General features: G+C 41.6%; 2 protein-coding genes across 3 annotated transcripts; both read right to left on the reverse strand.

Moving 5' to 3' along the window:
* Window positions 1-882: 882 nt before the first annotated feature.
* On the reverse strand, window positions 883-14,380 carry LOC123723742 (zinc finger protein 227). Its single transcript, XM_014177405.2, has 8 exons — window positions 13,422-14,380; window positions 9,780-9,982; window positions 8,587-8,691; window positions 8,417-8,509; window positions 8,085-8,195; window positions 7,815-7,938; window positions 4,760-6,241; window positions 883-4,581 (listed from the first exon to the last, which is right to left on the reverse strand). Exons 1-8 carry the CDS (start codon window positions 13,759-13,761, stop codon window positions 2,699-2,701), a joined length of 4,341 nt encoding a protein of 1,446 aa, XP_014032880.2. The 5' UTR covers window positions 13,762-14,380; the 3' UTR covers window positions 883-2,698.
* A 293-nt stretch (window positions 14,381-14,673) lies between these two features.
* On the reverse strand, window positions 14,674-27,530 carry LOC106588427 (zinc finger protein 615). Of its 2 annotated transcripts, none has more exons than XM_045709260.1 (8): window positions 26,802-27,530; window positions 22,666-22,868; window positions 21,639-21,743; window positions 21,465-21,557; window positions 19,825-19,935; window positions 19,555-19,678; window positions 18,018-18,998; window positions 14,674-17,851 (listed from the first exon to the last, which is right to left on the reverse strand). In XM_045709260.1, the coding sequence occupies exons 1-8, from the start codon at window positions 27,142-27,144 to the stop codon at window positions 16,455-16,457; spliced, it is 3,357 nt and encodes a 1,118-aa protein (XP_045565216.1). In that variant the 5' UTR covers window positions 27,145-27,530; the 3' UTR covers window positions 14,674-16,454. The 2 variants fall into 2 exon arrangements, with proteins under 2 accessions (XP_045565216.1, XP_045565215.1); XM_045709259.1 differs by having other exon boundaries at window positions 14,674-17,884; window positions 26,802-27,526.
* Window positions 27,531-27,732: the final 202 nt, after the last annotated feature.

Raw genomic sequence — 27,732 nt, forward strand, 5'->3', positions numbered from 1 at the left:
TCCTATTATATTACTACAGGGAGTATGCCATGTATCCTCAAAGTTCCATAATGGGACCAAAATGGCAGCCATCTTGGTCAGGGAGAAATCCAAAACCAGTCTAATTGGAATGAATGGCAGTAAAGGCATAGGTGATGCATTTCCTGCTTTTACATATGTAGGAAAATAAAAGGCATGTGATGTCAGAAATTGTGTAATGGGATTATAGACAAATAATAAATACTGTTTATATGAGTTTTATACACGTTTTCTGTATAAATATCAGATTTGTTCTTGGAAAGCTGTGTGCCATTATATGATACAATATCAGTAGTTGCATTTACTACTTGTTAAGGCCAAATCAAACAAAAAGCTTTTTTTTTTATAAAAAAAAAAATGTACAAACAGGAATGAGAGAATACAGATGGGCCGCGAGCGTCAACACCGTCAACGGCATCATGTGCTTCAAAAAGAAAGCACGTTTATTTTTCTCGCGTCTACACAAAGCAATGCTGGTAAAGTGAGCAGATAATGCACAACGTCTTATTTTCTGGCAATTTATGTTAGGAATTAACAGTTAAAAAGTGTATATTTAGTGTTAAGTTTAGCTGCCAGTGTCAATAATACATATTTGAAAACAATAACTTTATGCCTACCTGTTAATTTCGACACAGGCATATAGCCTAGGCAGGCTATGGCTGGCAAACTCCTGGAACTCTGTTCGAGAGAGAATACTGTTATGTAGAAAGAATGAGACTAGCTAAATTCTTTATAAACCGCTACAGTAGGTAGGGTAGCTCTCCTTGTGACCCAACAGAACAGGAGGCGGATACAGTGGCTCCCGTAGGACATATAAAGTAAGTCAAAAAGGAACACAACAATAATTGACAAGGGCTACATAGCGAACATAAAAATACAACCGTTTATTGTGGATTCTCATGACATTAAGTTGGCATACTCTACGTAATGTATGTGAATTGACGCGCTCTACTCTCGCAAGCAAATTTTGACATCGTCGACGGCGTCACTGTGTGGTTTCGGCTTAAGTCCTATCCTCAACTGATTTCAGCCAGTGTATGGCTGTGGATTGACTAAATTGTTTGAATGGAATGTTGGCATATTTACGGTTAATAAAAATAACAAAAATTGAGTCATTCCTCTAAAACTGTCTTGCTAGCTAACACAAATACAGTGCAGGTAAATTCTTCACAATATCTTACCACAGCACTGGCAAACCATGGTTGACAAACTCCCTGACCAATATGACTGACCTTTGAACCATCATAAGAAGGTTCATGACCATTCTAGTATTCAAAATGATATAAATGTAATTATTTACATATTTTCTAATCCCCTTTAATTTATTCCCCTACCACCCCTCCCGATTGCACTAAACTAATAGACAACCATAATTCTACTAACAGCTATTTTCACTCACATGTACAGTACATGTAGTTAAATAATTATACATACAGTACCAGTCAAATGTTTGGACACACCTACACATTCAAATATTTTTCTTTATTTTCACATTGCAAGACAAGACATTGACATCAACATCAAAACTATGAAATAACACATATGGAATCATGTAGTAAGCAAAAAAGCGTTAAACAAATATATTTTATATTCGAGATTCTTCAAAGTAGCCACCCTTTGCCTTGACAGCTTTGCACACTCTTGGCTGGTTACTGCATGATTCCACATGTGTTATTTCATAGTTGATGTCAATGTCTAGTTTTACAATGTTGAAAATAGTACAAATAAAGAAAAACCTTTGAATGTGTAGGTGTGTCAAAACTTGACTGGTACTGTATGTATAATTATTTAGCTATTTTTACTCACATGTACGGTACATGTAGTTGTCTTCACTATTATTCTACAATGTAGAAAATAGTAAAAATAAAGAAAAACCCTTAAATGAGTAGGTGTGTCTAAACTTTTGACTGGTACTGTATATTCCTAATTTTCTCTTTCTGCAAATGCTGGATTATCACCCACAGCGGCCAATCCATCAATCATTCTTCAAGCCTCAAATATCCACAGATTAAACCATCTTTCCAAGTATAATGCCATTTTGCAATTGAACCCCATTGAAAACCTATGGTTTGAATTGAAGAGGGCGGTCCATAAATGCAGACGAAGGATATCAAGGATCTGCAATGAACGCGAGGCATTCATTTTGACCCCTACCTTTAAAAATAAAATAAAATAATTGTTAAACAAAATCTTTTCATGTGAGCAATTGTATAAAATAATATTTCCCTTTTTTAATTTTTTTTTACATACAATATAGCTCAGTATTTCAATTATTTATTATTGTCATTTTTACTCATCTTTATCAAGGGTGTCAATCATTTCGGACCCCACTGTAGTTTGCATTTCGTTAGCCTTGCTTAGGAGGACTTAGTTTCCCCCCGCTGCCCTTCCTTCACCTGACAGTTGACTAAAGGCAGATCAAAACTAATTTCACACATATAAAAGATGTCGCCTACAGACCAGTTTAAAATCGCAATAGTCTGATGGGTGACAATATTAGGCTATCAATTGCCGATTGTGAATGAAGGATTCAGCACCGAGCATAGCGCCTCGGTGGGGTTTCGCTCATATGATGAGTAATATGTAACGTAACAATTACTACTCTCAAATGTAATGAGCAATATACAACAAATTACTTTCATGAATCCAAACACTGATCGAGGACCACAAATCCCCAACATTACAATGATGTGTAATGTAGGGGTGTATAATGTAGGGGACTTGTATGGCTATATAAACACAACTTGTTTTTTTGGTGTACCCTCAAAAGTGTTCTACGGTTGAAAGCCATGCCACATGCTTGACATTTGAACGGTTTTTCTCCGGTATGGATGAGCATATGTCGTTTTCTATCTTTGCTGACATAAAAGCGTTTATCGCATATGGGGCACGGATACGGCCGCTCCCCCGTGTGTCTCCGTAGATGCTCCTGCAGCTCACTCTTCTGCCTACAACCTTTTCCACATTCTTGGCACTTGAACGGCCGTTCTCCAGTGTGTGTCCGGGTGTGTATCCTCAATTCAGCTGTAGATTTGAAACCCTTCCCGCAGAGATCACAGAGGAACGGTCTCTCGCCAGTGTGGATTAACATATGCCTTCTTAACCATACCAACTGAAAAAACTTCTTCCCACAGTCTGGGCAGATGAAAGCGGCATCTTTGTGATGTAACATGTGTTGTTTTAATAGCTCTCTTCTCTGGAACCTTTTCCCACAAGTGGAGCAAGAGTGGGGTTTTCCCTCAACATGACTCTTAGAGTGTGATTGTAGTAGTTTTTCACTCCGGAAACCCTTTCCACACTCAGCGCAGAGGAACGGTTTCTCCCCTGTGTGAATTCGCTCGTGAATAGTTAAGGTATACTGTGTTCGGAATAGTCGCTGGCACACTGAGCATTGGTAAGGAGTGGACTCATTTCTCTGATGTAAGCGCAGCTCAGTTAATGAAACAAAAGTCTTCTGACAAGAAGGGCAGGGGAACGGTCCCGTAAATTGATGAGTACGACTGTAGTGGCTCTTCAGGTCCATGCCCTGAGAAAAGATCTCTTCACAAAAGGTACACTTCAAAATGTCAGGGCACTTGTTGAGACTTTCCTTTTGGTGAGAAGCAATGTGCCTTACCATGGTTGCTTCAAATTTAAAAGTCTTCTGGCATACAGGACATGCTTTGGGAATTGTCTTTTTATTAGAGGACTGTGCTGTAGTGGTGGGAACTTGAGAGGTTGTTGGTTCCTGGGTTGCTGTACTGGAAGGCTGAGGAATCTCATTTTTCTTTTCCCTAAGAGTCAGCGACCATGCTGGCCTACTCCCATTTTTGTGACTTCTCTCTAACCGACAACCTCTTTTGCTCTGCTGGTGTCTCTTCCTTTGACTGTGGGATACAAAAGCCTTCAAACATCGGGGACACTTGAAGCGGCTTTTGTCTGGGGCATGATGGTAAAAATAGTGGCTTTTCAAACTAGACGTTTGTGAAAAAGTTGCATGGCATACAGGGCACGTTTTGGAATTATTTGTATTTAAGGAAAGTCCTGGAGTTATGCGGGCATAAGGGTTTTTTGACCCTAACTCCTTCCTTTTTTTGACGGCTTCACTTGTAGGACAACCTCTTTTGTTACTCTGGTGTTTCTTCAAAGCACTGAGGAAGGCAAAACCCTTCAGACAAAGAGGACACTTAAAAAGTCTTCTGCCTTTGTGAAACACAATAAGATGCCTTCTCAACATATACTGAAATTGAAAAGTCTCATGGCATAGATGGCATGTTTTTGGATCAGTACTTGCATTACTGGACTCTCCCGAGATCCTGTCCTTTCCATGCTGGTGTTCCTTGACCCCCTGTTTCATCATCTCCTCACAATCATTCTGCCAATGTTTTTGTAAGTCGTCCGGGTGGTCAAAGCCTTCCCCACACTGGGTGCACTGGTGAGGGCTCTGCTCAGTGTGAGATCTCATGTGTGTTGTCAAATCCTTTGCTTCAACAAAACTCTTCCCACATAAGGAGCATATTTTGGCACGTTTGCTTCTTTTAGTACACTGCCCTGTGGTATGGGAAACAGGACGAGGATCACCACCTGGTGTTGAGAGGAGAGAAGATCCATTGTTAAAGGACACAGAGGATAGAGATGTCACTCTCAACCCAGTTATTACACACACACACTGCCATACCCCTAACTTAAACCATGGAATTAATTCTACACACACAACTTCCATACATGTCATAAATATATTGTTTAAAAATGTTTTACTCACCTGTCACAAGAAGGTTGTCATCAATTTGGGTTTGCGGCACTACGGGTTGAAGTTCCAAATCAGACACATCTTCAACTGCCCGTTTTCTTCCAATATTCATTCGGCTGTCACTTTCATCCCTCTTTCTCTCTTCCGTTTGCTCTCTGGTGGGCGTCTCGTCTTTCCCTTTTCTAGAAACCACTTCCTCATTTAGATGCTCCGACTCGACATCCACAGAAGGCCCTTCATCCTGATCTGAAGACATGACTTCATCGGAAACCTTGACAGTTTCCTTGGAACCAGGCATGTCAGGCATGGCGGCGAGAAAGTTGTGCAGTTCAGAAAAGAACGGACAGGTTGCTCGGCCACTACTGCTTGGGTTCCTCAATGCTTGTCTGTAGCTGTGCTTCATGTGCTTCATCTTTGATTGGCATTGCTTCCACGTCCTTTTGATGCCAATGTTCTTTAGCCGCTCTGAAACTTCACTGTACGCATGTTTTTTTCGGTAACTCTGTTCCATCATCTGAAGAACCTGTTTGTTTGACCACACGGAGATCAGTGCTTTCGTCCCCTCCAGGGTCCAGGTCCGTGTATCATTGTCTACCAATGTTGTTGAGGACATATCTTCAACCATCTGTTTGCGACAAAGTTTTCTGGGGGGGATTTTCATCTTGCGGTCACTTTGAGGGCTGCAAAAAGCATCATCCCTCTTTCCCTCTTCTGTTTGCTCTCTGGTGAGGGTCTCGTCTTTCCCTTTTCTAGAAACCATTTCCTCATTTAGATGCTCCAACTCGACATCCACAGGCCCTATATCCTGATTCAAAGACACGACTTCATCGGAAACCTTGACAGTTTCCTTGGACCCAGGCATGTCAGGCATGGCGGCGAGAAATTTGTGCAGTTGAGAAAAGAATGGACACGGTCGGCTGCTTGGGTTCCTCAGTGTTTCTCTGTATCTCCACTTCAAAGCTTTTATCTTATTGTGGCACTGCTTCGTCGTCTTTTTGACACCAATGTCCTTTAAACACTCAGAAATTTCTCTGTACACATGTTTTTTTCTATAACTTTGCTCCATTTTATGAAGAATCTGTTCATCTGACCATACAGAGATAAGCGCCGTTGTCTCATCGGGGGTCCAGCAGGTCCATCCGACGTCGTCTGCTGTCATCGATGACGTTGAGGACATGTCTTCTCCATCTACAATCTCAACCTGTAAAACATTATAATCCAACTGATGTTGCAGTCTCTCCTCATAGAAGGAACGAAGAATGGGGAGAGAAGAACTATCTGTCATTTCCACTGCCTTCTTAACCGTGTCCAAACTCATCCCCAGCTCCTTCTCTGCATTATCTTGCTCTATCAAAGTGTCCCTTTCTTTTCTGGGTCCACATGTGGCTTTAGACTGGCTATGTGAGCGTGCTTCATCAATGTCCATTTCCACCCTCTCTGAGAATGTGTGAGACAGTGAAGAGAGGATGCGATCATCAGCACAAGATGAATGACCTGAAACATTGGGGGGGGAAAAAAATCCAAAAAAATCAAATATTTTGTCTTCCTGTGACTTTAATGATATATACTCATTGATTCTTGAAGAATATACAGTGCATTCGGAAGGTATTCAGACCCCTTGACTTTTTGCATATTTTGTTATGTTACAGCCTTCTTCTAAAATTGATAAAATAGTTTTTCCCCCATCAATCTAAAACACAATACCCCAAAATGACAAAGCGAAAACAGGTTTTTAGAAATTTCTGCAAACGTCTAAAAAACCCCCGAAGAAATTACATTTACGTAAGTATTCAGACAATTTACTCAGTACTTTCTTGCAGCACCTTTGGCAGCGATTACAGCCTCGAGTCTTCTTGGGTACGATGCTACAAGCTTAGCATACCTGTATTTGGGGAGTTTCTCACATTCTTCTCTGCAGATCCTCTCAAGTGCTGTCAGGTTGGATGGGGAGCGTTGCTGCACAGCTATTTTCTGGTCTCTCAACAGATGTTCGATCGGGTTCAAGTCTGGGCTCTGGCTGGCCCACTCAAGGACATTTAGAGGCTTGTCCTGAAGCCACTCCTGTGTTGTCTTGGCTGTGTGCTTAGGATCGTTGTCCAGTCTGAGGTCCTGAGCTCTCTGGAGCAGGTTTTCATCAAGGATTTCTCTGTACTTTGCACTGTTCATCTTTTCCTTGATACGGACCAGTCTCCCAGTCCCTGTGGCTGAATAAAAGGGTGCCAGGTTTCCTCCAGATGTGACACCTGGTATTCAGGCCAAAGAGTTCAAACTTGGTTTCATCAGGCCGGTTAATCTGGTTTCTCATAGTCAGGGTCTTTAGGTGACTTTTGGCAAACTCCAAGCGGGCTGTCCTGTGCATTTTACTGAGGAGTGGCTTCCGTCTGGCCACTCTACCATAAAGGCCTGATTGGTGGAGTGCTGCAGAGGTGGTTGTCCTTCAGGAAGGTTCTCCCATCTCCACAGAGGAACTCTGGAGCTCTGTCAGAGAGACCATCGGGTTCTTGGTCACCTCCCTGTCCAAGGCCCTTCTCCCCCGATTGCTCAGTTTGGCCGGGCGGCCAGCTCTAGGAAGAGTCTAAAGGCATGTTATTGCTTTGACATTATGGGGTATTGTGGGTAGATTGATGAGAAAAAAACGATTCAATACATTTTAGAATACGGCTGTAACATAACAAAACGCTTAAAAAGTCAAGGGGTCTGAATACTTTCCGAATGAACTGTATATGCTTGTTTTAATCCATTATTGTAAACATACTTGTAAACAAACACTTTATAGCCTCAACATGGTTAAAATGATACATTTTGGAATCATGGATGGTCAGTCCTTGCATCCATAGCGTCGTCTACGAATATATGTGGTTACATTTCTCCAGACCTATCCCTCAGATGTTTACCAAATCGATACCTTGAAAATGGAAACAGTGCGTCACCCATAGCTTACGCCCAGGTTCCCTTTCAAACAATGGGAGCATCTCTGCAAAAGTTCCCGTTCAGGGTAGCAAGTTTAAATGTAATACAATGTTTATTTTCCACTTATGAAAACAGAGCTGGGGGAAAAAAAGCCTACCATTAGCGAACAAATGGCCATGGCATCTGTGGTGGTGGAGGAGAGTCTTCAAAGGCTGAGGTTGAGTCACAGACTGTGCACACTCCTTCAGCATAGAGGGGGCAGGTCTGAGCCAGGATGCAGTCTGAGAACGGGAGGTGGTTTTAAACGTGCAACAAATTCAATTGACCAAGTAACAACAAGAACGTATGGTACACTCAGCAATATGACAACATCAATTCAAAAATCAGCCAAGGCTGATACCGCTGGCTCTTCCCAAATTGCTCATACCTGTTGAAATGTTGGTGTTGGAAGCAGTTTCTCCAGCCTGGAGAGGAACTCCCACATCAGAGTCTGCAGTGCTGTGTCATACATGGGGCCAAATTCTTCTGGAAAAACTTCCTAGAAGAGTCGAGTATAACAGATTAAATAAATGCATAATTAGTAACTATACAAGTCCACTCAATATTAGCTAATGCAAGCCGAGGTTCAGCAGTACTGAGTAAGCCAGTAACAAGGATTTCAATGGAATAGGATGTGGAATAGATTGTGTATGCACTGCTGTTCAGTTTACCTCCCAGATTTAAATGTCAGTTTAGCAGAAAAATTGTTCTCACACCAACCTGGAAGAAGTGTTCCCTCTCAAGTGGGTCATCTAGAAGAGTTTGGACGAGTTCCAAGAAGTTTGACTCTGATGCCTCCACCTCTGTATCTATCTACAGAAAGTATACATAACACAGTAAATTAACCCGGGCGGCAGAGTTACAAGTCTTGATCACAGAGTGGCACTCACCTCCTTTTCTCTATGAGTGATGATGCAGGTCCTCATCCTGCTCAGGTGTGGCTGGATGGTCTCCGGGTCGGCTGAATGATCAGAGCGACACAACTCCAGAACCAGCTGTCAACAACAAACAGGTAACACTGAAACATTTTGGATGCAAACCAATCTGGCAGTGAGTACGATATAGGAATGTTCTAGTATGTGGTATTTACTATAAAGTCAAAGCCTGTATCAAGTGAAGCCATGTCACTCAGTCCCCATATTGGCTACGCCTACAGGGCGCTTGTTTTCATGAAAAGACCACAGCTGTTTGGCTAACACAGAAACTGTGACAGAGAGCATGATCAGAGAAAGCAGCAAAAATGATTGGTTACGTGGGACCAGCGCAACCTTCCTGCTGCCGAACCCATTGTAAATTAGCTATATTGTATTCCTCCACTTAGTACAAAAAAATATGGTCTAGTTTTAGAGGCCCTTACTGTAGAGGACTCAACAATGATCATGGTGTGTGAAATATAACATTAACATTGATTGATTAGACATGATTCCATTTTAATTATTTATGTACCGTAATTTCCAGACTATTGAGCGCACCTGAATATAAGCCGCACCCACTGAATTTAAAAAAAAATATTATTTTGAACATAAATAAGCCGCACATGTCTATAAGCCGCAGGTGCCTACCAGTACATTGAAACAAATGAACTTTACACAGGCTTTAACGAAACACGGCTTGTAACAAAAATAAGTAGGCTTTAACGAAAATAAAAGATTTGCAGTAAACAGTAGCCTACCAAGAAAGTCATTGGTCACTATCTTCCTCCTCCTGTGCACTGAAACCACTGGTCATCTCCTTTCAAAAAAAATTTAAAGGGGGAAAAATCCATATATTAGCCGCGTCATTGTTTAAGCCGCGAGGTTCAAAGCGTGGGAAAAAAGTTGCGGCTTATAGTCCGGAAATTACGGTACTTGTTTGATATTTTATTGCATTGTTAGGAGCAAGTAACATACTGTATGCAATTCGCTGCACTCGCTATAACATCTTCTAAACTGTGGACGCGACCAATAAACTTTGATGTGATTTTTTCTATTTTTACCTTAATGGGGAGTCCCATTGAAACCAAGGTCTCTTTCACAAGGGAATCCTACATGCGGACAATGTCACCCAACTTCCTACCTCAACCACACCCCTCTTAATTTCTCACCTGTGCTCGCAGCCCCATGATGAGCTGGACTTTCTCTCTGTAACTCATCAGATCAGGGGTTATCTCCAACACAGTGGTTACAAACTCCTCCACCAACCCGTAGTCCATTGTGTCTCTGCGCTGAACAACTTGCCATAGAGCTGCGGACACCAGCCGCAGTGGAGGAACCAAAAGACGCAGAGACGACAGAGGAAGAGGACGACCTGGTAGGAAAGAAACACTTTGTTGACGTTCCAAGCCACCTTTATTGCGATTGCGGACTATCAGACTTTTACATGTCATGTGGTTTTGTTGCTGGGTAGCCTAATGTGGGTGGCAGTAGTATGGAGTGAAATACCTGCCAAAAGGTTGAACTTATGTATCGTTAGGATCGTAAGAAAAGCCATGCGTGAAACGTAAAATTTTATCTGTGAACATACAAACACCATGTTACGATTACAGACTAACATTGTAGGCTTGAACAAATCTTGTGTTGCAATTCTGACATATACAATAATACCGTTCAGAGTTTGAACAAACATAACACACACAAACAAGCATAACACAGTATAAAAAAAAGTTACGTAGACATCCCCATGCATGCACCTTATCAAAATATGACTAATTCAGTATTGCACCACCCCATTCTCTGGGCTCTGTCTGCAAACATAACCAGTAGTATCTACCAGCAATATCTACCAGCAATAATGAAACATAACCAGCAGTATCTACCAGGAATAATGAAACATATCCAGCAGTATCTACCAGGAATAATGAAACATATCCAGCAGTATCTACCAGGAATAATGAAACATAACCAGTAGTATCTACCAGGAATAATGAAACATATCCAGCAGTATCTACCAGGAATAATGTAACATATCCAGCAGTATCTACCAGGAATAATGTAACATATCCAGCAGTATCTACCAGGAATAATGAAACATATCCAGCAGTATCTACCAGGAATAATGAAACATAACCAGCAGTATCTACCAGGAATAATGAAACATATCCAGCAGTATCTACCAGGAATAATGAAACATATCCAGCAGTATCTACCAGGAATAATGAAACATATCCAGTAGTATCTACCAGGAATAATGAAACATAACCAGCAGTATCTACCAGGAATAATGAAAGATAACCAGCAGTATCTACCAGGAATAATGAAACACGGAACAATAATAGATCTTTGGTGAATCTATGAATTATGTATGACCACTGGAGTCTCCTCCACTCAAAATATATTACAATATTTAGATATTTATTTCATCACTAAATTTTGCCAAAGCATATTCTGTAGGAGGGGGTTATATGAATTTAAAATAATTTGACATGATTTATATCAAATCGGGTTTTATGTTTTTATTTCACCTTTATTTAACCAGGTAGGCTAGTTAAGAACAAGTTCTCATTTACAACTGCGACCTGGCCAAGATAAAGCAAAATCAGTTTGACACAGACAACAACACAGAGTTACACATGGAATAAACAATAAACAAGCCAATAACACAAACAAGTCAATGACACAGTAGAAAAAAAAGAAAGTCTATATACAGTGTGTCCAAAAGGCATGAGGAGGTAGGCAATAAATAGGCCATAGGAGCAAATAATTACAATTTAGCAGATTAACACTGGAGTGATAAATGAGCATATGATGATGTGCAAGTAGAGATACTGGTGTGCAAAAGAGCAGAAAAGTAAATAAAAACAGTATGGGGATGAGGTAGGTAGATTGGGTGGGCTATTTACAGATGGACTATGTACAGCTGCAGTGATCGGTTAGCTGCTCAAGATAGCTGATGTTTAAAGTTGGCGAGGGAAATAAAAGTCTCCAACTTCAGTGATTTTTGCAATTCGTTCCAGTCACTGGCAGCAGAGAACTGAAAGGAAAGGCGGCCAAATGAGGTGTTGGCTTTAGGGATGATCAGTGAGAGATTTACCTGCTGGAACGTGTGCTACGGGTGGGTGTTATCGTGACCAGTGAACTGAGATAAGGCGGAGCTTTACCTAGCATAGACTTATAGATGACCTGGAGCCAGTGGGTCTGGCGACGAATATCATGAACATGTGGACTTTGAAAATAACATGGGAGAGGTTAAATATAGTCTGGCATAAGCTTATTCTCACACTTTACAATAACTCTGCAGTGGTCTTAGGTAGTCACCGTATAGGCTATTCCCTCCATCGACACACTGCTGCCCAGTTAAAGAGTTTGATCTCCATGCAGCACCACAGCACCATGAGCCTTAGGAAAAGCACCCCTTCTGGAGGCATGCAGTCAGAGTCATTATACCCTAATTTGACTATTTGCCTACTAGCCAAATAAAGTGCAGAGCATGCGATCTTCAGTTTCTTGGCAATTTCTTGCATGGAATAGCCTTCATTTCTCAGAACAAGAATAGACTAACGAGTTTCAGAAGAAAGTTATTTTTTAGCCTGTAATCAAACCCACAAGTGCTGATGCTCCAGATACTCAACTAGTCTAAAGGCCAGTTTTATTGCTTTTTTAATCAGAACAACCGTTTTCAGCTGTGCTAACATAATTGTAAAAGGGTTTTCTAATAATCAATTAGCCTTTTAAAATGATAAACTTGGATTAGCTAACACAACGTGCCATTGGAACAAAGGAGTGATGGTTGCTGATAATGGGCCTCTGTAGATATTCCATTAAAAATCAGCTGTTTCCAGCTACAATAGTCATTTACAACATTAACAATGTCAACACTGTATTTCTGATCAATTTGATGTTATTTTAAATGGACCAAAAAATTGCTTTTCTTTCAAAAACAAGGACATTTCTAAGTGACCCCAAACTTTTGAACGGTAGTGTATGTTCAACCTTTTGGCAGCTATCTCACTCCATACAGTAGCCTAGAAGCTTGCCATCTATTGGACAGTTTGTTACTACTTCTACACCTTCTGTGAAACTGAAATGATTAAACTACATGAATGAAGGTGACTAAGATTTTTTTTAATAACAGCTTACATGCATTTATTTGACACATATCAATTTAACAACTAACCTATACTGCAGTCAATTTAACATAATGAAGCTTTGGTTTTCAGACACAATTTTTTATTTTTTTTCAAGTTAAACCTCCCCACCTTGCCCAAATCTGATCAGATTTTATTTTGTTAACAGCAGGGCTCAGTTTTTCTTGTGCAAGGCACTTAAACTCTCCCAGCTGTTCTCAATCCAGGGGTGCTGCACACTGTGCCTCTCAACGTGTGTGTCTGGGGGATATTGGGAAAGACAGAGGACGAATTTCCATTTCAACTAATCTTGTCCTCCAGCCAGCGCTCTCTCTTTTGAACCTATATGTGGTCGCAATTAAGCCTGGTTACATTCTTTACACAGGCAACCCAATTATGATATTTTTTTCACTAATTGTTCTTTTAACCAATCAGATCAGTTCTGTAAAAGAGTTGCTGTGAGAAGAGCTGATGTGATTGGTCAAAATATCAATTAGTGGGGAAAAAAATAACTGAATTTGGCTGCCCATCTAAATGTATCCTTAAACTATTGGAAGACGATCTGTGTGACTGGGTTTACACAGGCAACCCAATTTTTACACCAATTGGTCTTTCGACCAATCACATCCGATCTTTTCACATGAATAGTGTGACACTGAAAACTACTCATTCCAATTTGCTTACCATTATCTTCCTCATCGTCGGTTTCCTTAGACTCAGGCATGTCAGGCATGGCGGCGAGGAATTCGTGCAGTTCAGAAAAGAATGGACACGGTCGGCTGCTGCTTGGGTTCCTCAGTGTTTCTCTGTATCTCCACTTCAAGGCCTTCATCTTATTTTGACACTGCTTCCACGTCCGTTTGACACCAATGTCCTTTAGCCGCTCCGAAATTTCGCTGTAAACATGTTTGTTTCTGTACGTTTGCTCCATCTTCTGAAGAATCTGTTCGTTTGACCATACGGAGATCAGCGCCTTTGTCTCCTCCGGCGACCATGTCCATCCGACATCGTCTGCCAATGACATTGTTGATCTAGTTGATAATAGCCTACAGCAGCTAGTAAGTTAGATAGTACAAGGTTAATATTAGTGGTAGTACCTAGCTAAATTCAAAAGCTTCGGTCGCCTGAACAGTGGACTACTCCCTCTTTGGCTGGCTACTTCCAGGCGTGACGTAATGACGTCATTTACAAGGAACAGTGGTCGAGTTCCAGGTGGTCTTCTTTGCAGTCGTGCTGCGTGTCTGAATATTGCCAAAGATGTTAGAAATTGAAAGGAATACGTACCAACTTACCGAAGCAAGTTCGATTTAAATGTCTCTGTAAAACAGTCCAGATGATGGTATCAATGTCTGCACACTGAGTTCAATTTGATCATAATACATATAGAAATGGTGAGGTCTAACATAATTCCATATTTCAGACATTACAGAGAAGCATGTCTATTTATTCAACTAGGCAATACATTTTATATTTATGAAGTACTTTGAAAACTTATCTGAGAGTGCTTTCATGTTCATCATAGACCTATGAATTAAAATGTTTACGCAAGAAGGCTTACCATTTATCCTATGGTTTAGTTATCAGTGGCGGACTTACCCTCAAGGGGCCTCGTGAAAATGATTATATATTTTTTTTAGGAATCCAGTCTCAATTTACTGTTGGTAGTAGAATACACAAGGTTGCAATTTCTAAATTGGTAGTGCATCAGTAGTTGTCAGTCACTCAGTTAGCCCACATCAGTTAAAATGTTATATATTCCTAGGTAAATTAGTCTTGCCAGCTATCTCAACCTTGTAATAATCAGGGATGAATTACCGACCAGGCACTTAGAGCACCTCCAGGGGTCCCCCTCTAGCCTTTTGGGGGCCCCTCTTGATTTTGTTATTCAACCAGATATCGTATGAACATGGCATAAATCAAGGCAAAATGTGTATAATTGCAGGAAATTAGTTTTTAAAATTGCAAATGTTTCTCTTCACCACGTAGCAAAATGTGCAGTATTCCAGGAAAGTAGCTTTAAAACTACAATATTTTCTCTACTCATAGCAAAATGTGCAGAATCTAACATTGAATTTGATCATAAACCATTGAATCATACTCCTCCCAATGACAACACAATCCTTTATAATCATTTTACTTCGGTCACCCAAAAAAATGGACATTGTGGTGTTGAACAATTCAAGCACCCAATCAATATGACTCGAGTCTGAAAATCTGTGCAATATGACTGAAATGCAGCCAAAACCATCAGGGTCATTCCTACAATGTGGTGCTTTTTCTGTTCCCGGGAAATATCACTTCTTATTTACTGTAAAATGTTGATTCCAAAAGGCTTTAAATATAAAAGGTCAAGTGTCTTACCTTAAAAACACAAAAATGTGGATCTTGAAAGGGAATTTTATGCATTTTGCAAAATTTTTTTAGTGGATGTAGGTGTTTTTTGCCATGAACTCGAGTGTTATTCATCAACGTCCATAAGAAATAGAACCCATCAAATATTTAAAAGCTTTTATTATTTTATAGTCCTAGTTAATTTCTCTCTTCAAAAAGGTTTTTTCATGATTATTGTATTTATTATTTTATTTGTTTTCTGTGTGTCCCTGATGTCACTTCCCACCCTGTTATTTTGTTGTAATGCTCCTTTAAAAACAGCCCCTTCCTACAATGCCACCACATAGAGCTCGCCAGCTTGTAGTCCTTTAAAGCGGAAATGAGTTACCTCTAGTTCGTTCAGACATTCCTGTGGGGAAAGAATAGGGTTTTGGGTTAAATGCCGATAATAAGGTCAGAGGCTAACACAGGCTTAGGAGATCTTATATACGTTTAGTTTATTATTACATAAATGTTTCAAAACTCAAAGTCTAGTTAGCTGACGAAGATTATCTCATAGAACAAAACAGGTCAGATCTCCTAAGCCTGTGTTTACCAGACCTTATTTTCGGCGTTTATCCAAAAACCCTACAAAAGACGTCATTCATTTCCCTATAGGCTTTGTCCAACGAACCATGGAGTTAGTGCCTACAAAAAGACACCAATATTTACTATTTCTCTCTATTCAAGAAGTGTCATACTTTCTTTGTTTTCCCACCAATGGTGCAAAGCTAAATAAACATCTATTTTTCCATGTTGTTATTCTGTATGTCCCACTCAAATTCCTTAAAATGTTAAAACATTTGATAGGGAAGTTAAAAATCCGGTTCAAGTGTTCACCATTACGCTACCTCAATCTTGCTCACTCACAGAGCTATGGCTGATTTAGGCTCCAAATTTCCAGTTATGTTGACCCTGTTAGGATTATGCACCTAACCGGTTGGAAAATGCACCTAAACATTTAAGTGTCTGAGCTTGACCAATATGTCTTTCATAAAGTCAAACATGTCCCTTTTCTGATAGAATACAACAACAAAATCTAAAAGATACTTTCCCCCCAAAAGTTAGGTCCAAAAAGCACCGCAGACTAGGAATGACCCAACTAACAACTAAAATAACCAGACGCTATGCCCATGCCTTTAAAAAAAACAATGTAATAACAGTCACATACATAACACGTCCTTGAAGTTCTTTACAAAATCCATCATTGTAACAAAAAAACAAACATAGGCTACAACTGTGGTTTATATTGTTGTCACTTTGTAAACAAATACTTTTTCTTGGCTTCAGATCTTAAAATGTGGCTTAAAGGAACAGGTCCAGTTCTGTCAGTCAGGAAACCACTTATTATAATGATGTGCTATGTAGGGGACTTGTGTGCCTATATGAACACCTCTTGGTTTGTTGGTGTACCCTCAAATGCCCTTTACGGTTGAAAGCCATGCCACATACTTGACATTTGAACGGCTTCTCTCCGGTATGGATGAGCATGTGTCGTTTTCTATCTTTGCTGACATAAAAGCGTTTATCGCACACGGTGCACGGATACGGCCGCTCCCCTGTGTGTGTCCGCCGATGTATCTGCAGATGACACTTCTGCTTAAAACTTCTTCCACATTCTGGGCACTTGAACGGCCGTTCTCCAGTGTGTGTCCGGGTGTGCAACCTCAATTCAACTGTAGATTTGAAACCCTTCCCGCAGAGATCACAGAGGAACGGTCTCTCGCCAGTGTGGATTAACATATGCCTTCTTAACCATACCAACCGAAAAAACTTCTTCCCACAGTCTGGGCAGATGAAAGCGGCATCTTTGTGATTTAACATGTGTTGTTTCAATAGCTCTTTTCGCTTGAAACTTTTCCCACAATGGGAGCAGGTGTGGAGTTCTCCCTCAATATGAATCTTAGAGTGTTCTTCCAGGGTTTTTGCATCCCGGAAACCTTTTCCACACTCAGCACAGAGGTACGGTTTTTCCCCTGTGTGAATTCTCTCATGAACAGTCAGTTTATCGAGTGATAAGAATGATCGCTGGCACAAAGAGCATTGGTAAGGAGTGGACTCATTTCTCTGATGTAAGCGCAGCTCAGTTAATGAAACAAAAGTCGTCTGACAAGAAGGGCAGGGGAACGGTCCCGTAAATTGATGAGTACGACTGTAGTGGCTCTTCAGGTCCATGCACCGAGAAAATATCTCTTCACAAAAGGAGCACTTGAAGACGTCAGGGCACTTGTTGGGGGTCGAGTTCAGTCCGACAACATTTTCATTTGACCCTAACTCCTTCCTTTTTTTGACGGCTTCACTTGTAGGACAACCTCTTTTTTCACTCTGGTCTTTCTTCAAATCACGGAGGTACCCAAAACCCTTCATACACAGAGGACACTTATAAAGGCTTTTGCCTTTGTGAAATACAATAAGACGATTTTTCAACACATACTGAAATTCAAATGTCTCATGGCATAGATGGCATGTTTTTGGATCAGTACTTGCATTACTGGACTCTCCTGAGATCCTGTCCTTTCCATGCTGGTGTTCCTTGACCCCCTGTTTCATCATCTCGTCACAATCATTCTGCCAATGTTTTTGTAAGTCGTCCGGGTGGTCAAAGCCTTCCCCACACTGGGTGCACTGGTGAGGGCTCTGCTCAGTGTGAGATCTCATGTGTGTTGTCAAATCCTTTGCTTCAACAAAACTCTTCCCACAAAAGGAGCATATTTTGGCACGTTTGCTTCTTTTAGAAGACTGCCCTGTGGTATGGGAAACAGGATGAGGATCACCACCTGGTGTTGAGAGGAGGATACAGAGAGTAGTCACTCACCTCTAACTTGAGACTTGGAATTACATTTTCTACACACGTAAAACATCCATAAATTAATCTATTGTTTTAAGTGATATATCAAATGTTTTACTCACCTGTCATCAGAAGGGTTTCATCAAGTTGCGTCAACATCACTACGGGCTGAAGGTCCAAATCTGACGTGTCTTCAACCATCTGTTCGCAACGGTGGGATATTCTTCCGATTTTCACCCTGCTGTCACTTTGAGGGCTGTGAAAAGCCTCATCCCCTTTCCTCGCTTCTGTTTTCATTCCAGTGAGTGTCTTGTGTGTCTCTTTTCTGGAAGCCATTTCCTCGTGTAGATTCTCTAACTTGACATCCACAGAAGGCCCTTCATCCTGATCTGAGAACATGACTTCTGGATCTGAAACCTTGACAGTTTCCTTCGACTCAGGCAACCGGATATCAGTTGCATCAGGCGTGGCGGCGAGAAATGTGTGCAGTTCAGAAAAGAATGGACAGGTCACTCGGCCACTACTGCTTGGGTTCCTCAGTGTTTGTCTGTAGCTGAACTTCATGTCCTTTATCTTTGTTTGACACTGCTTCCAAGTCCTTTTGACGCCAAGGTCCTTCATCTGCTTTGAAATTTCGCTATACACATGTTTTTTTCTGTAACTTCGTTCCATCGCCTGAAGAATCTGTTTCTTTGACCATACAGAGATCAGCGCTTCCGTTTCCTTTGGGGACCAGGTCTGTCCGACATTGTCGGCTGTTGTCAATGACGTTGAGGACACGTCTTCTCCATCTACAATCTCGACCTGTAAAACATTATAATCCAACTGATGTTGCAGTCTCTCCTCATAGTTCTTCTCTCCCCATTCTTCGTTCCTTCTATCCGTCATTTCCACTGCCTTCTTAACCGTGTCAAAACTCATCCCCAGCTTCTTCTCTGCATTATCTTGCTCTATCAAAGTGTCCCTTTCTTTTCTGGGTGCACATGTGGCTATAGACTGGCTATGTGAGCGTGCTTCATCAATGTCCATTTCCACCCTCTCTGAAGGTGGAAACTTGTGAGACAGTGAAGAGAGGATGCGATCATCATCACAAGATGAATGAGCTGAAATAGTGGAAAAGAGAGAACAATAAAATGTCTTATTGTGATTGCTACATGTTTTTTTTTTACCTTTACATTCATTATATACCCATTGATTCTTGAAGAATATAACTTATAAATGCTTCATGAGCTTAGTTCAACTGTCGTACACCATCAGAACCACAAATATAAGATTGTTTGTAAACAACGTAATTGTAAAACACTATATAGCCTCAAAACATGGTTAAAACTATTTTTGGTATCACGGATGGTCAGTCCTTGCATCCATAGCTCTGTTTAGGAATATGAACGATTTAATCTTTCCAGCCCCATGCCTCAGCTCTTTACCAAATTGATATCTTGAAAATAACATATTAAGCGTAAATGAATGCAGAGCCACGCTGCTTCCGCCCAGGTTTCCTTTCAAACACCAGGAACATCTCACGCTCTGCAAACGTTACACGTCCAGTGTAGCAGGCCTGTTCGTTTCTGAGCAGGTGGTTACAGACATGATTTAAAATCTTACAAAACAGTTATTTTCTACTGTTATGAAAACAGAGCTGGGGGAAAAAAAGCCTACCATTAGCGAACAAATGGCCATGGCATCTGTGGTGGTGGAGGAGAGTCTTCAAAGGCTGAGGTTGAGTCACAGACTGTGCACACTCCTTCAGCATAGAGGGGGCAGGTCTGAGCCAGGATGCAGTCTGAGAACGGGAGGTGGTTTTAAACGTGCAACAAATTCAATTGACCAAGTAACAACAAGAACGTATGGTACACTCAGCAATATGACAACACCAATTCAAAAATCAGCCAAGGCTGACACCGCTGGCCCTTCCCAAATTGCTCATACCTGTTGAAATGTTGGTGTTGGAAGCAGTTTCTCCAGCCTGGAGAGGAACTCCCACATCAGAGTCTGCAGTGCTGTGTCATACATGGGGCCAAATTCTTCTGGAAAAACTTCCTAGAAGACACATTAAAGTGCATCTGAGTGGTGTACAACAGATGAAATGCATTCTATTGACATCATTAGTAGCTATACGTTGTTGGATTCAAGCTTGAAATATACTTCTTCATGTTTCCATACTAGAACGTACTGATTGACCTTCTTGTTTCTTAGGAGGGAGGCAAAACGGCAATAGTTAAGTCTCTGATAAGGCAGGCCAGCTGCAGAACAAGGGAGGAGCGACGATTGCATCTCGAGGTCAAGTCAACTGATGAAGTGAGAAGAAACCTCTGGGGGGGTTGGGGGGGGGGGGCAGAGGGGCCCACCACAACAACTCTCCTACTACAGTCCTCTCACATACATACAATTCCACGCCCACAAAGGTTCTAGTGTCAGGCAGTGAGAGGGCCCAATTAAGTTCCTGCCTAGCAACAGAGATGTATTGGCTGTCTAGACGTGCACAGAGTTGACCCCGCCTATTAGAAGGTTATAAATACATGTGCTTGTGTAATCATACCTTGTCTTTGCAGCTGTATGACCCAGTGGGTGAATAAACTTGGTTTGAGCTTTTTCCTAGTTGTCCGTTTGAGTTTTTAACTCCGTTTGTTCAGAACCTAACAAAGTCAACTCAATATTAGCTAACGCATACAAGTTGAGATCCGGCAGAACCGAGTAGTGATGAGGATTTCAATGGAATATCATTTTTTGTATTTTATTAGGATCCTCATTAGCTGTTGAAACGTGACACAATACATTAATAGACAAGAACAGCTCAAGGACAAAACTACATACATCTAAAAACAGCACATGTAGCCTACATATCAATACATACACACAAACTACCTAGGTCAAATAGGGGAGAGGCGTTGTGCCGCGAGGTGTTGCTTTAGCAGTTTTTTTTAAAACCAGGTTCACTTTTCATTTGAGCAATATGAGATGGAAGGGAGTTCCATGCAATAACGGCTCTATATAACACTGTCCGCTTTCCTCAATTTGTTCTGGATTTGGGGAGTGTGAAAAGATACCTGGTGGCATGTCTGGTGAGGTAACTGTGTGCGTGTCAGTGCTGTTAACTGTGTTAACATGAATTTTCAACACAAGTGATTCGGTCAGTCTCTCCTCAACTCTTAGCCAAGAGACTGGCATGAATAGTATTTATATTAGCCCACTGACGTACCGCTCTGCTCTGGGACAGCTGCAGCTTAACTAGGTCTTTCTTTGTAGCAGTTGACCATATGACTGGACAATAATCACGTTAAGACAAAACTAGAGCCTGCAGGACTTGCTTTTTGGAGTGTGGTGTCAAAAAAGCAGAGCACCTCTTTATTATGGACAGACATCTCCCCCATCTTTGCAGCCGTTGAATCTATATGTTTTGACCATGACAGTTCACTGTCTAAGGTAACGCCAAGTAATTTAGTCTCCTCAACTTGTTCAACAGCCACACCATTCATAATGAGGACAAGATTGTGCATACACACACTGCTGTTCAGTTTACCTCCCAGATTTAAATGTCAGTTTAGCAGAAAATGTGTTCTCACACCAACCTGGAAGAAGTGTTCCCTCTCAAGTGGGTCATCTAGAAGAGTTTGGACGAGTTCCAAGAAGTTTGACTCTGATGCCTCCACCTCTGTATCTATCTACAGAAAGTATACATAACACAGTTAGTAAATTAACCCGGGCGGCAGAGTTACAAGTCTTGATCACAGAGTGGCACTCACCTCCTTTTCTCTATGAGTGATGATGCAGGTCCTCATCCTGCTCAGGTGTGGCTGGATGGTCTCCGGGTCGGCTGAATGATCAGAGCGACACAACTCCAGAACCAGCTGTCAACAACAAACAGGTAACACTGAAACATTTTGGACGCAAACCAATCTGGCAGTAAACTGACTTGTTGCACCCTCGACAACTACTATGATTATTATTATTTGACCATGCTGGTCATTTATGAACATTTGAACATCTAGGCCATGTGCTGTTATAATCTCCACCCGGCACAGCCAGAAGAGGACTGGCCACCCCTCATAGCCTGGTTCCTCTCTAGGTTTCTTCCTAGGTTTTGGCCTTTCTAGGGAGTTTTTCCTAACCACCGTGCTTCTACACCTGCATTGCTTGCTGTTTGGGGTTTTAGGCTGGGTTTCTGTACAGCACTTTGAGATATCAGCTGATGTAAGAAGGGCTATATAAATAAATTTGATTTGATTTGAATACGATATAGGAATGTTCTAGTATGTGGTATATACTATAAAGTACAGCCGAAGCCTGTATTAAGAGAAGCCACGTCACTCCGTCGTCATATTGGCTACGCCCACAAGACTCTTACTTTCATTGGAAAGACCACAGCTGTTTGGCTAGCATGGGCACCTAGCGTGCGAGCTAAGTAAAAACAAATTAAGACGTCGATACAATACAGCATAGAAAGCTTCCGTTTAGTGTCTTGCAACAATTAATGTTGTTATTTATCCGACTAGTCCTTCTTCTGCGCCTATCCATCCAGACGGCATGATCAGAGTGTGCAGCTAATATGATTGGCCATGTGGGACTAGCGCAAGCTACCCCGCCTCCTGCAAAACCCATTGTAAAATCAGTTATATGGCATACCTCCACTTAGTAATACAAATATGGTATAGTTGTCAGGGCCCTTACTGTAGAGGACGAAACAAACATCGATTTCAGTCTGCAGGGGGATTTTGACAACACAACGTCACCCAACTTCCTACCTCAACCACACCCCTCTTAATTTCTCACCTGTGCTCGCAGCCCCATGATGAGCTGGACTTTCTCTCTGTAACTCATCAGATCAGGGGTTATCTCCAACACAGTGGTTACAAACTCCTCCACCAACCCGTAGTCCATTGTGTCTCTGCGCTGAACAACTTGCCATAGAGCTGCGGACACCAGCCGCAGTGGAGGAACCAAAAGACGCAGAGACGACAGAGGAAGAGGACGACCTGGTAGGAAAGAAACACTTTGTTGACGTTCCAAGCCACCTTTATTGCGATTGCAGCGTACAGATGAGCAGATCTCACACATCATGGTGATGTTTTGTTGCTGGCTAGCTAAATGTGGGTGGCAGTAGCCTAGAGATTTACCTTTTACTGGACAGGTTATATAGCCTATTACTTCTCCGCTTTCATGGTGAAACAGACTTGAGCCTACACGAATATAGGTAACTAAGATTTTTTTTGTTTAAATTGAGCCTGCATTTCACTTACATGTAAGTACATGCCTTTATTTGATACTTCAATATAACAACTGACCACATACTATACTGCAGTCAATTTAACATAATGAAGCTTTGGTTTTCAGATGAAAGTTGTTGTTTTTAAACCTCCCCACCTTAGTTACACTGAATATCTTGCTTGTGGTGCCTTTCAACTTTCTAAATCCACGCTGTAGCCACCCTTCCAGCGGGATCATGATTAACGGCATCAAAACAATCCTAATCACAGCCTTTGGGTTTGGAAAAATGCAAAAACATTTATTCCTGAATAAAAGGTCAGATTGGATTACCAAATATGAATCCCTATTCCGAGAATCGGCGTCGCATTTTTATGTGTTGAAATACCCAATTCGATTTCTAAAACTACAGTTTTGAAAAACTGTGCCCTGCTGTTGTGTTCTTGAGCAAGGCACTTAGCCCCCCCCCCCACAACTGCTCTCAAGGCACTGCACCCTGTGTCAAGGCCCAGTGCAGTCAAAAACTTGATTTTCCTATGTTTTATATACACTGAACAAAAATATGAAACGCAACATGTAAAGTCTTCAAAAAGGAGGACCAAGGCACTCTTCATATAATTAATTAAAATGCCTTTATTTGTATGGCATGTTCAATAGAAACAAGGTTTTAAACATCCGACGCGTTTCGGCCGCATGGCCTTCGTCAGGGAGTACAAAGAAATAATACAATGTCCTCTTTTGAACAGCTTTTCCAATTAGCCCTAATTTGAAGAGGGAGTGGTTACATAATTGATTGGACACACCTAGTAAGCAATACTATACACATTAAAAAGTGAAATACTGTAACTATGTTATCATAAAAATACAACTCCAAGCTGGAAGTATCAGAACTACCTTTAAGTGTTCTAACCTTGTGTGTGATAGGTCCGTTTGCTGTCATCTAGTGGACATTTTGCTCAATTTCCCTCAGCTATGTTAATACTGTTGTTCATGTTTGCTGTGTTCTAGTGTACTATGGAATATATTGCTTTCTTATTCTTGACACTTCTCCCAGTCATATTTAAGGTTAGAACTACCTTTCTAAGCGTTCTGATACTTCTAGCTTGGAGTTGTATTTTTATGATAACATAGTTACAGTATTTCACTTTTTAATGTGTATAGTATTGCTTACTAGGTGTGTCCAATGTCTCAACTGTCACAAGGCTCAAAAAAAAAAAAGTGGATTAAACAAGTGACATCATTTAGGGATCATAGTCTTCACCTGGTCAGTCTGTCATGGAAAGAGCAAGTGTTCTTAATGTTTTGTATCCTCAGTGTATATTTCCACACTATGAAGTTGGAATAATACTGTGAATATGTGAAAATTATGATAATGCCCTTTAGTGTAAAAGCTGTTTGAAAATAACACCTGAAATTTCAGCCTGTTTTGGTGGGATGGAATTTTGGTCACCTTGATATACTAATTTCTTGACAATGGCTCACCCTTCTTCATACTCGGCAACTTCAACCTCCCGACATATCCCTTCAATTAATTTCTTTCAATGCTCTCTCTCCCATCCTTGCCTCTTTTGACCTCACCCTTTCCCAGTCCCTTACCACACAAGGCAGGCAATACTTTTGCCTACTAATCTCACTGCAACCCCCCCCTCTCTGATCACTACTTTGTGTCCTTTTCTGTCTCCCTCTGCTCCAACCCTAGCCACTCAGCCCCTACCCAGATGGTCATGCACTGTCACAATCTTCACTCTCTCTCTCTCCCACTACTCTCTCCTCTTCTATCATATCATATCTACCTTCTGGTAAATCCTTCTCCCTCCTGTATCCTGATTCTGCCTGTTCCACCTTACTCCCTTCCCTTCCCGCATCCTATGACTCGCACTCAGTGGAGACTGGTGGGAGGAGCTATAGGAGGACGGGCTCATTGTTAGGGCTGGAATGGAATAAATGGAACGGTATCAAACATATGGAAACCACGTGCTTAACTCCGTTCCTTTTATTCCATTCCAGACAATACAATGAACCTGTCCTCCTATAGCTTCTCCCACCAGCCTCCACTGTTCGCACTGTCCCCTTTCCTCCCAGCCGGCTTGGCCCTCCCCTCCTGCTCTGTGGCTGAGTGACTCATTGCAAGCTTACAGAACAGGGCGGTTGGCAGCGGAGCGAAAATGGAGGAAAACTAAACTTACGGATGACCGGTCATCCTTTCACTCCCTCCTCGTCTGTATCCATTGCTAAAGCCACTTTATATCACTAAATGTCAAGCTTCTGCCTCTAACCCTAGGATACTCTTTTCCACCTTCTCTTTCCTTAATCCCCCCCTTCTGCGGACGACATGGTCAATCCCTTTGAAAAAGGTTGACACGACATCCGCTCCTCACGAAACCAACACTCGACTCCTCTGACTTAAAAAACTACAGACAGGTATCTCTTCTTTCTAAAACACTTGAGTATACTTTCTCTGACCAACTCTCTCCATGTCTCTCTCAGAACGATCTTCTTGACCCGAACCAGTCAAGCTTCAAGGAGAGTCACTCAACCGGAGACTGCTCTTCTCTGTGTCAAGGAGGCTCTCAGCACTGCCAAAGCTGACTCTCTCTCTCTCTCCTCCTATCAGGTGACCAGGGCTTGGTTCTAGGCCCTCTCCTTTTCTCTCTATACACCAAGTCACTTGGCTCAGTCGTATCTTCACACGCTCTCCTTTCATTGCTATGCAGATGACCCCCCCCCCCCTTCTAACACCCAGGTGGCTACACGCATCTCTGTGTGACTGGAAGATATCTCAGCTTGGATGTCAGACACCCACCTCAATCTCAACAAGATGGAGCTGCTCTTCCTCCTGGGGAAGGCCTGCCCTCTTCAAGACCTCTCCATCATGGTTGACAACTCCAGTGTCCCCCACCCAGAGTGCCAAGAACCTAGACAACACCCTGTCGTTCTCTGCAAACATCAAAGCAGTAACTCGCTCCTGCAGGTTAATGCTCTTCCTCACACAGGAAGCGGCGCAGGTCCTAATCCAGGCACTTTGATATTTAGATTTTAAAAAAACGGCTGTATTGGACCTTTAACGTGTGTGTCTGGGGTGTTGTGAAAGGCTGAGGACGAATTTCCATTCTAACCAAGTGACAGGGTGGGTATAATTTGTGGAACGTTACAACAGGAATCTGTTCCAAAAACTTCGTAAATACAAAAAGTTATTCTGCCGCTATACAACTTTGTATTTGCTAAGTTTTTGGAACAGATTCCTGTTGGAACGTTCCACAAATTATACCCACACTTGTCACTTGATTAGAATGGTAATTTTATTTCGTTTTTCACTCGCCACGTTTACTCCTAAACATTTCTGTCCTCACTCTGGACAAACATTAAAAATAAGCTACGTGGTGAGTTGATGCCTATTCGGCAACTAGATAGCTAGGTGAATTGATCAAGCTACTTTGTATGCGTTAACCTTGTACTTTAGAAGTTTTTGGAACAGATTCCTGTTGGAACGTATTACAAATTATACCCACCCAAATACTGGCCTAAATTGTGACATCGCTCACACACTATAATACAGACACTTAGCCGGCGACAACTAAACTCTTAAATCTTGAGAAATATAAAATATTACTCCATTTGTGTAATTTATATCCATACATAGTTCCAAGAAAACAATTAGCGATGATGGTGTGTCACTGAAAACTACACATTTAACCTTTGCTTACCATCTTCCTCGTCGCCAGTTTCCTTAGACTCGGTCATATCAGGCATGGCGGCGAGAAATTCGTCCAGTTCAGAAAATATTGGAAAGGTTGTTCGGCCACTACTGTTTGGGTCTCTTCGTGTTTGTCTGTATTTGTACTTCAAGGCCTTCATCTTATTTTGACACTGCTTCCACGTCCGTTTGACACCAAGGTCATTTAGCCGCTCCGAAATTTCCCTGTAAACATGTTTTTTTCTACATGTTTGCTCCATTTCCAGAATATTCTGTTCGTCTGACCATACGGAGATCAGCGCCTTTGTCTCCTCCGGCGACCATGGCCATTCGACATCGTCTGCCAGTGCCATTGTCGATAATGTTGATCTAATTTTGTTGCTAGTAGCCTACAGCATCTAGTAAGTTACCACATGGTTAATATCAGTGGTAGTAGCCAAATTCAATACCTTTGGTCGCCTAAACAAAGTGGTGGGCTACTTCCAAACATGACGTCATCTACAAGAAGCAATGGTCGAGTTCCAGGTGGTCCTCTTTGAAGTCGTCTTGCGTTTCTGAATATTGCTATATCGAAAGATGTTAGGAAATAGAACGAAAGGAATACAAACTGACTTGCCGAAGGACAGCATCTGTTGACCGTTTCTCTGTAAAACAGCCAAATAGATAGTATCTTTCCAATCATAGTAAATGTATTCTATAGAACAGGTGATGTCTGACATAATTCCACATTACCGAGAAGCATTTCGGCTCCACATTTTATGTATATTATGTACTTTGAAAACTTCTCTGAAGGAGTGCCTTCTGAAAACCTTGACACAGAGAGGTGTGTCACCGGGGCCGAGCTCCCTGACATCCAGGACCTATATGTCAGAGGGAGGCCTGAAAAATTGCCGAAGAATCCACCCAAGCCATACACTGTTCACTCTGCTACCTTCCGGTAC

The sequence above is a fragment of the Salmo salar genome, chromosome ssa27 (assembly GCF_905237065.1).
Source record: "Salmo salar chromosome ssa27, Ssal_v3.1, whole genome shotgun sequence".
NCBI classification, from domain to species: Eukaryota; Metazoa; Chordata; class Actinopteri; order Salmoniformes; family Salmonidae; genus Salmo; species Salmo salar.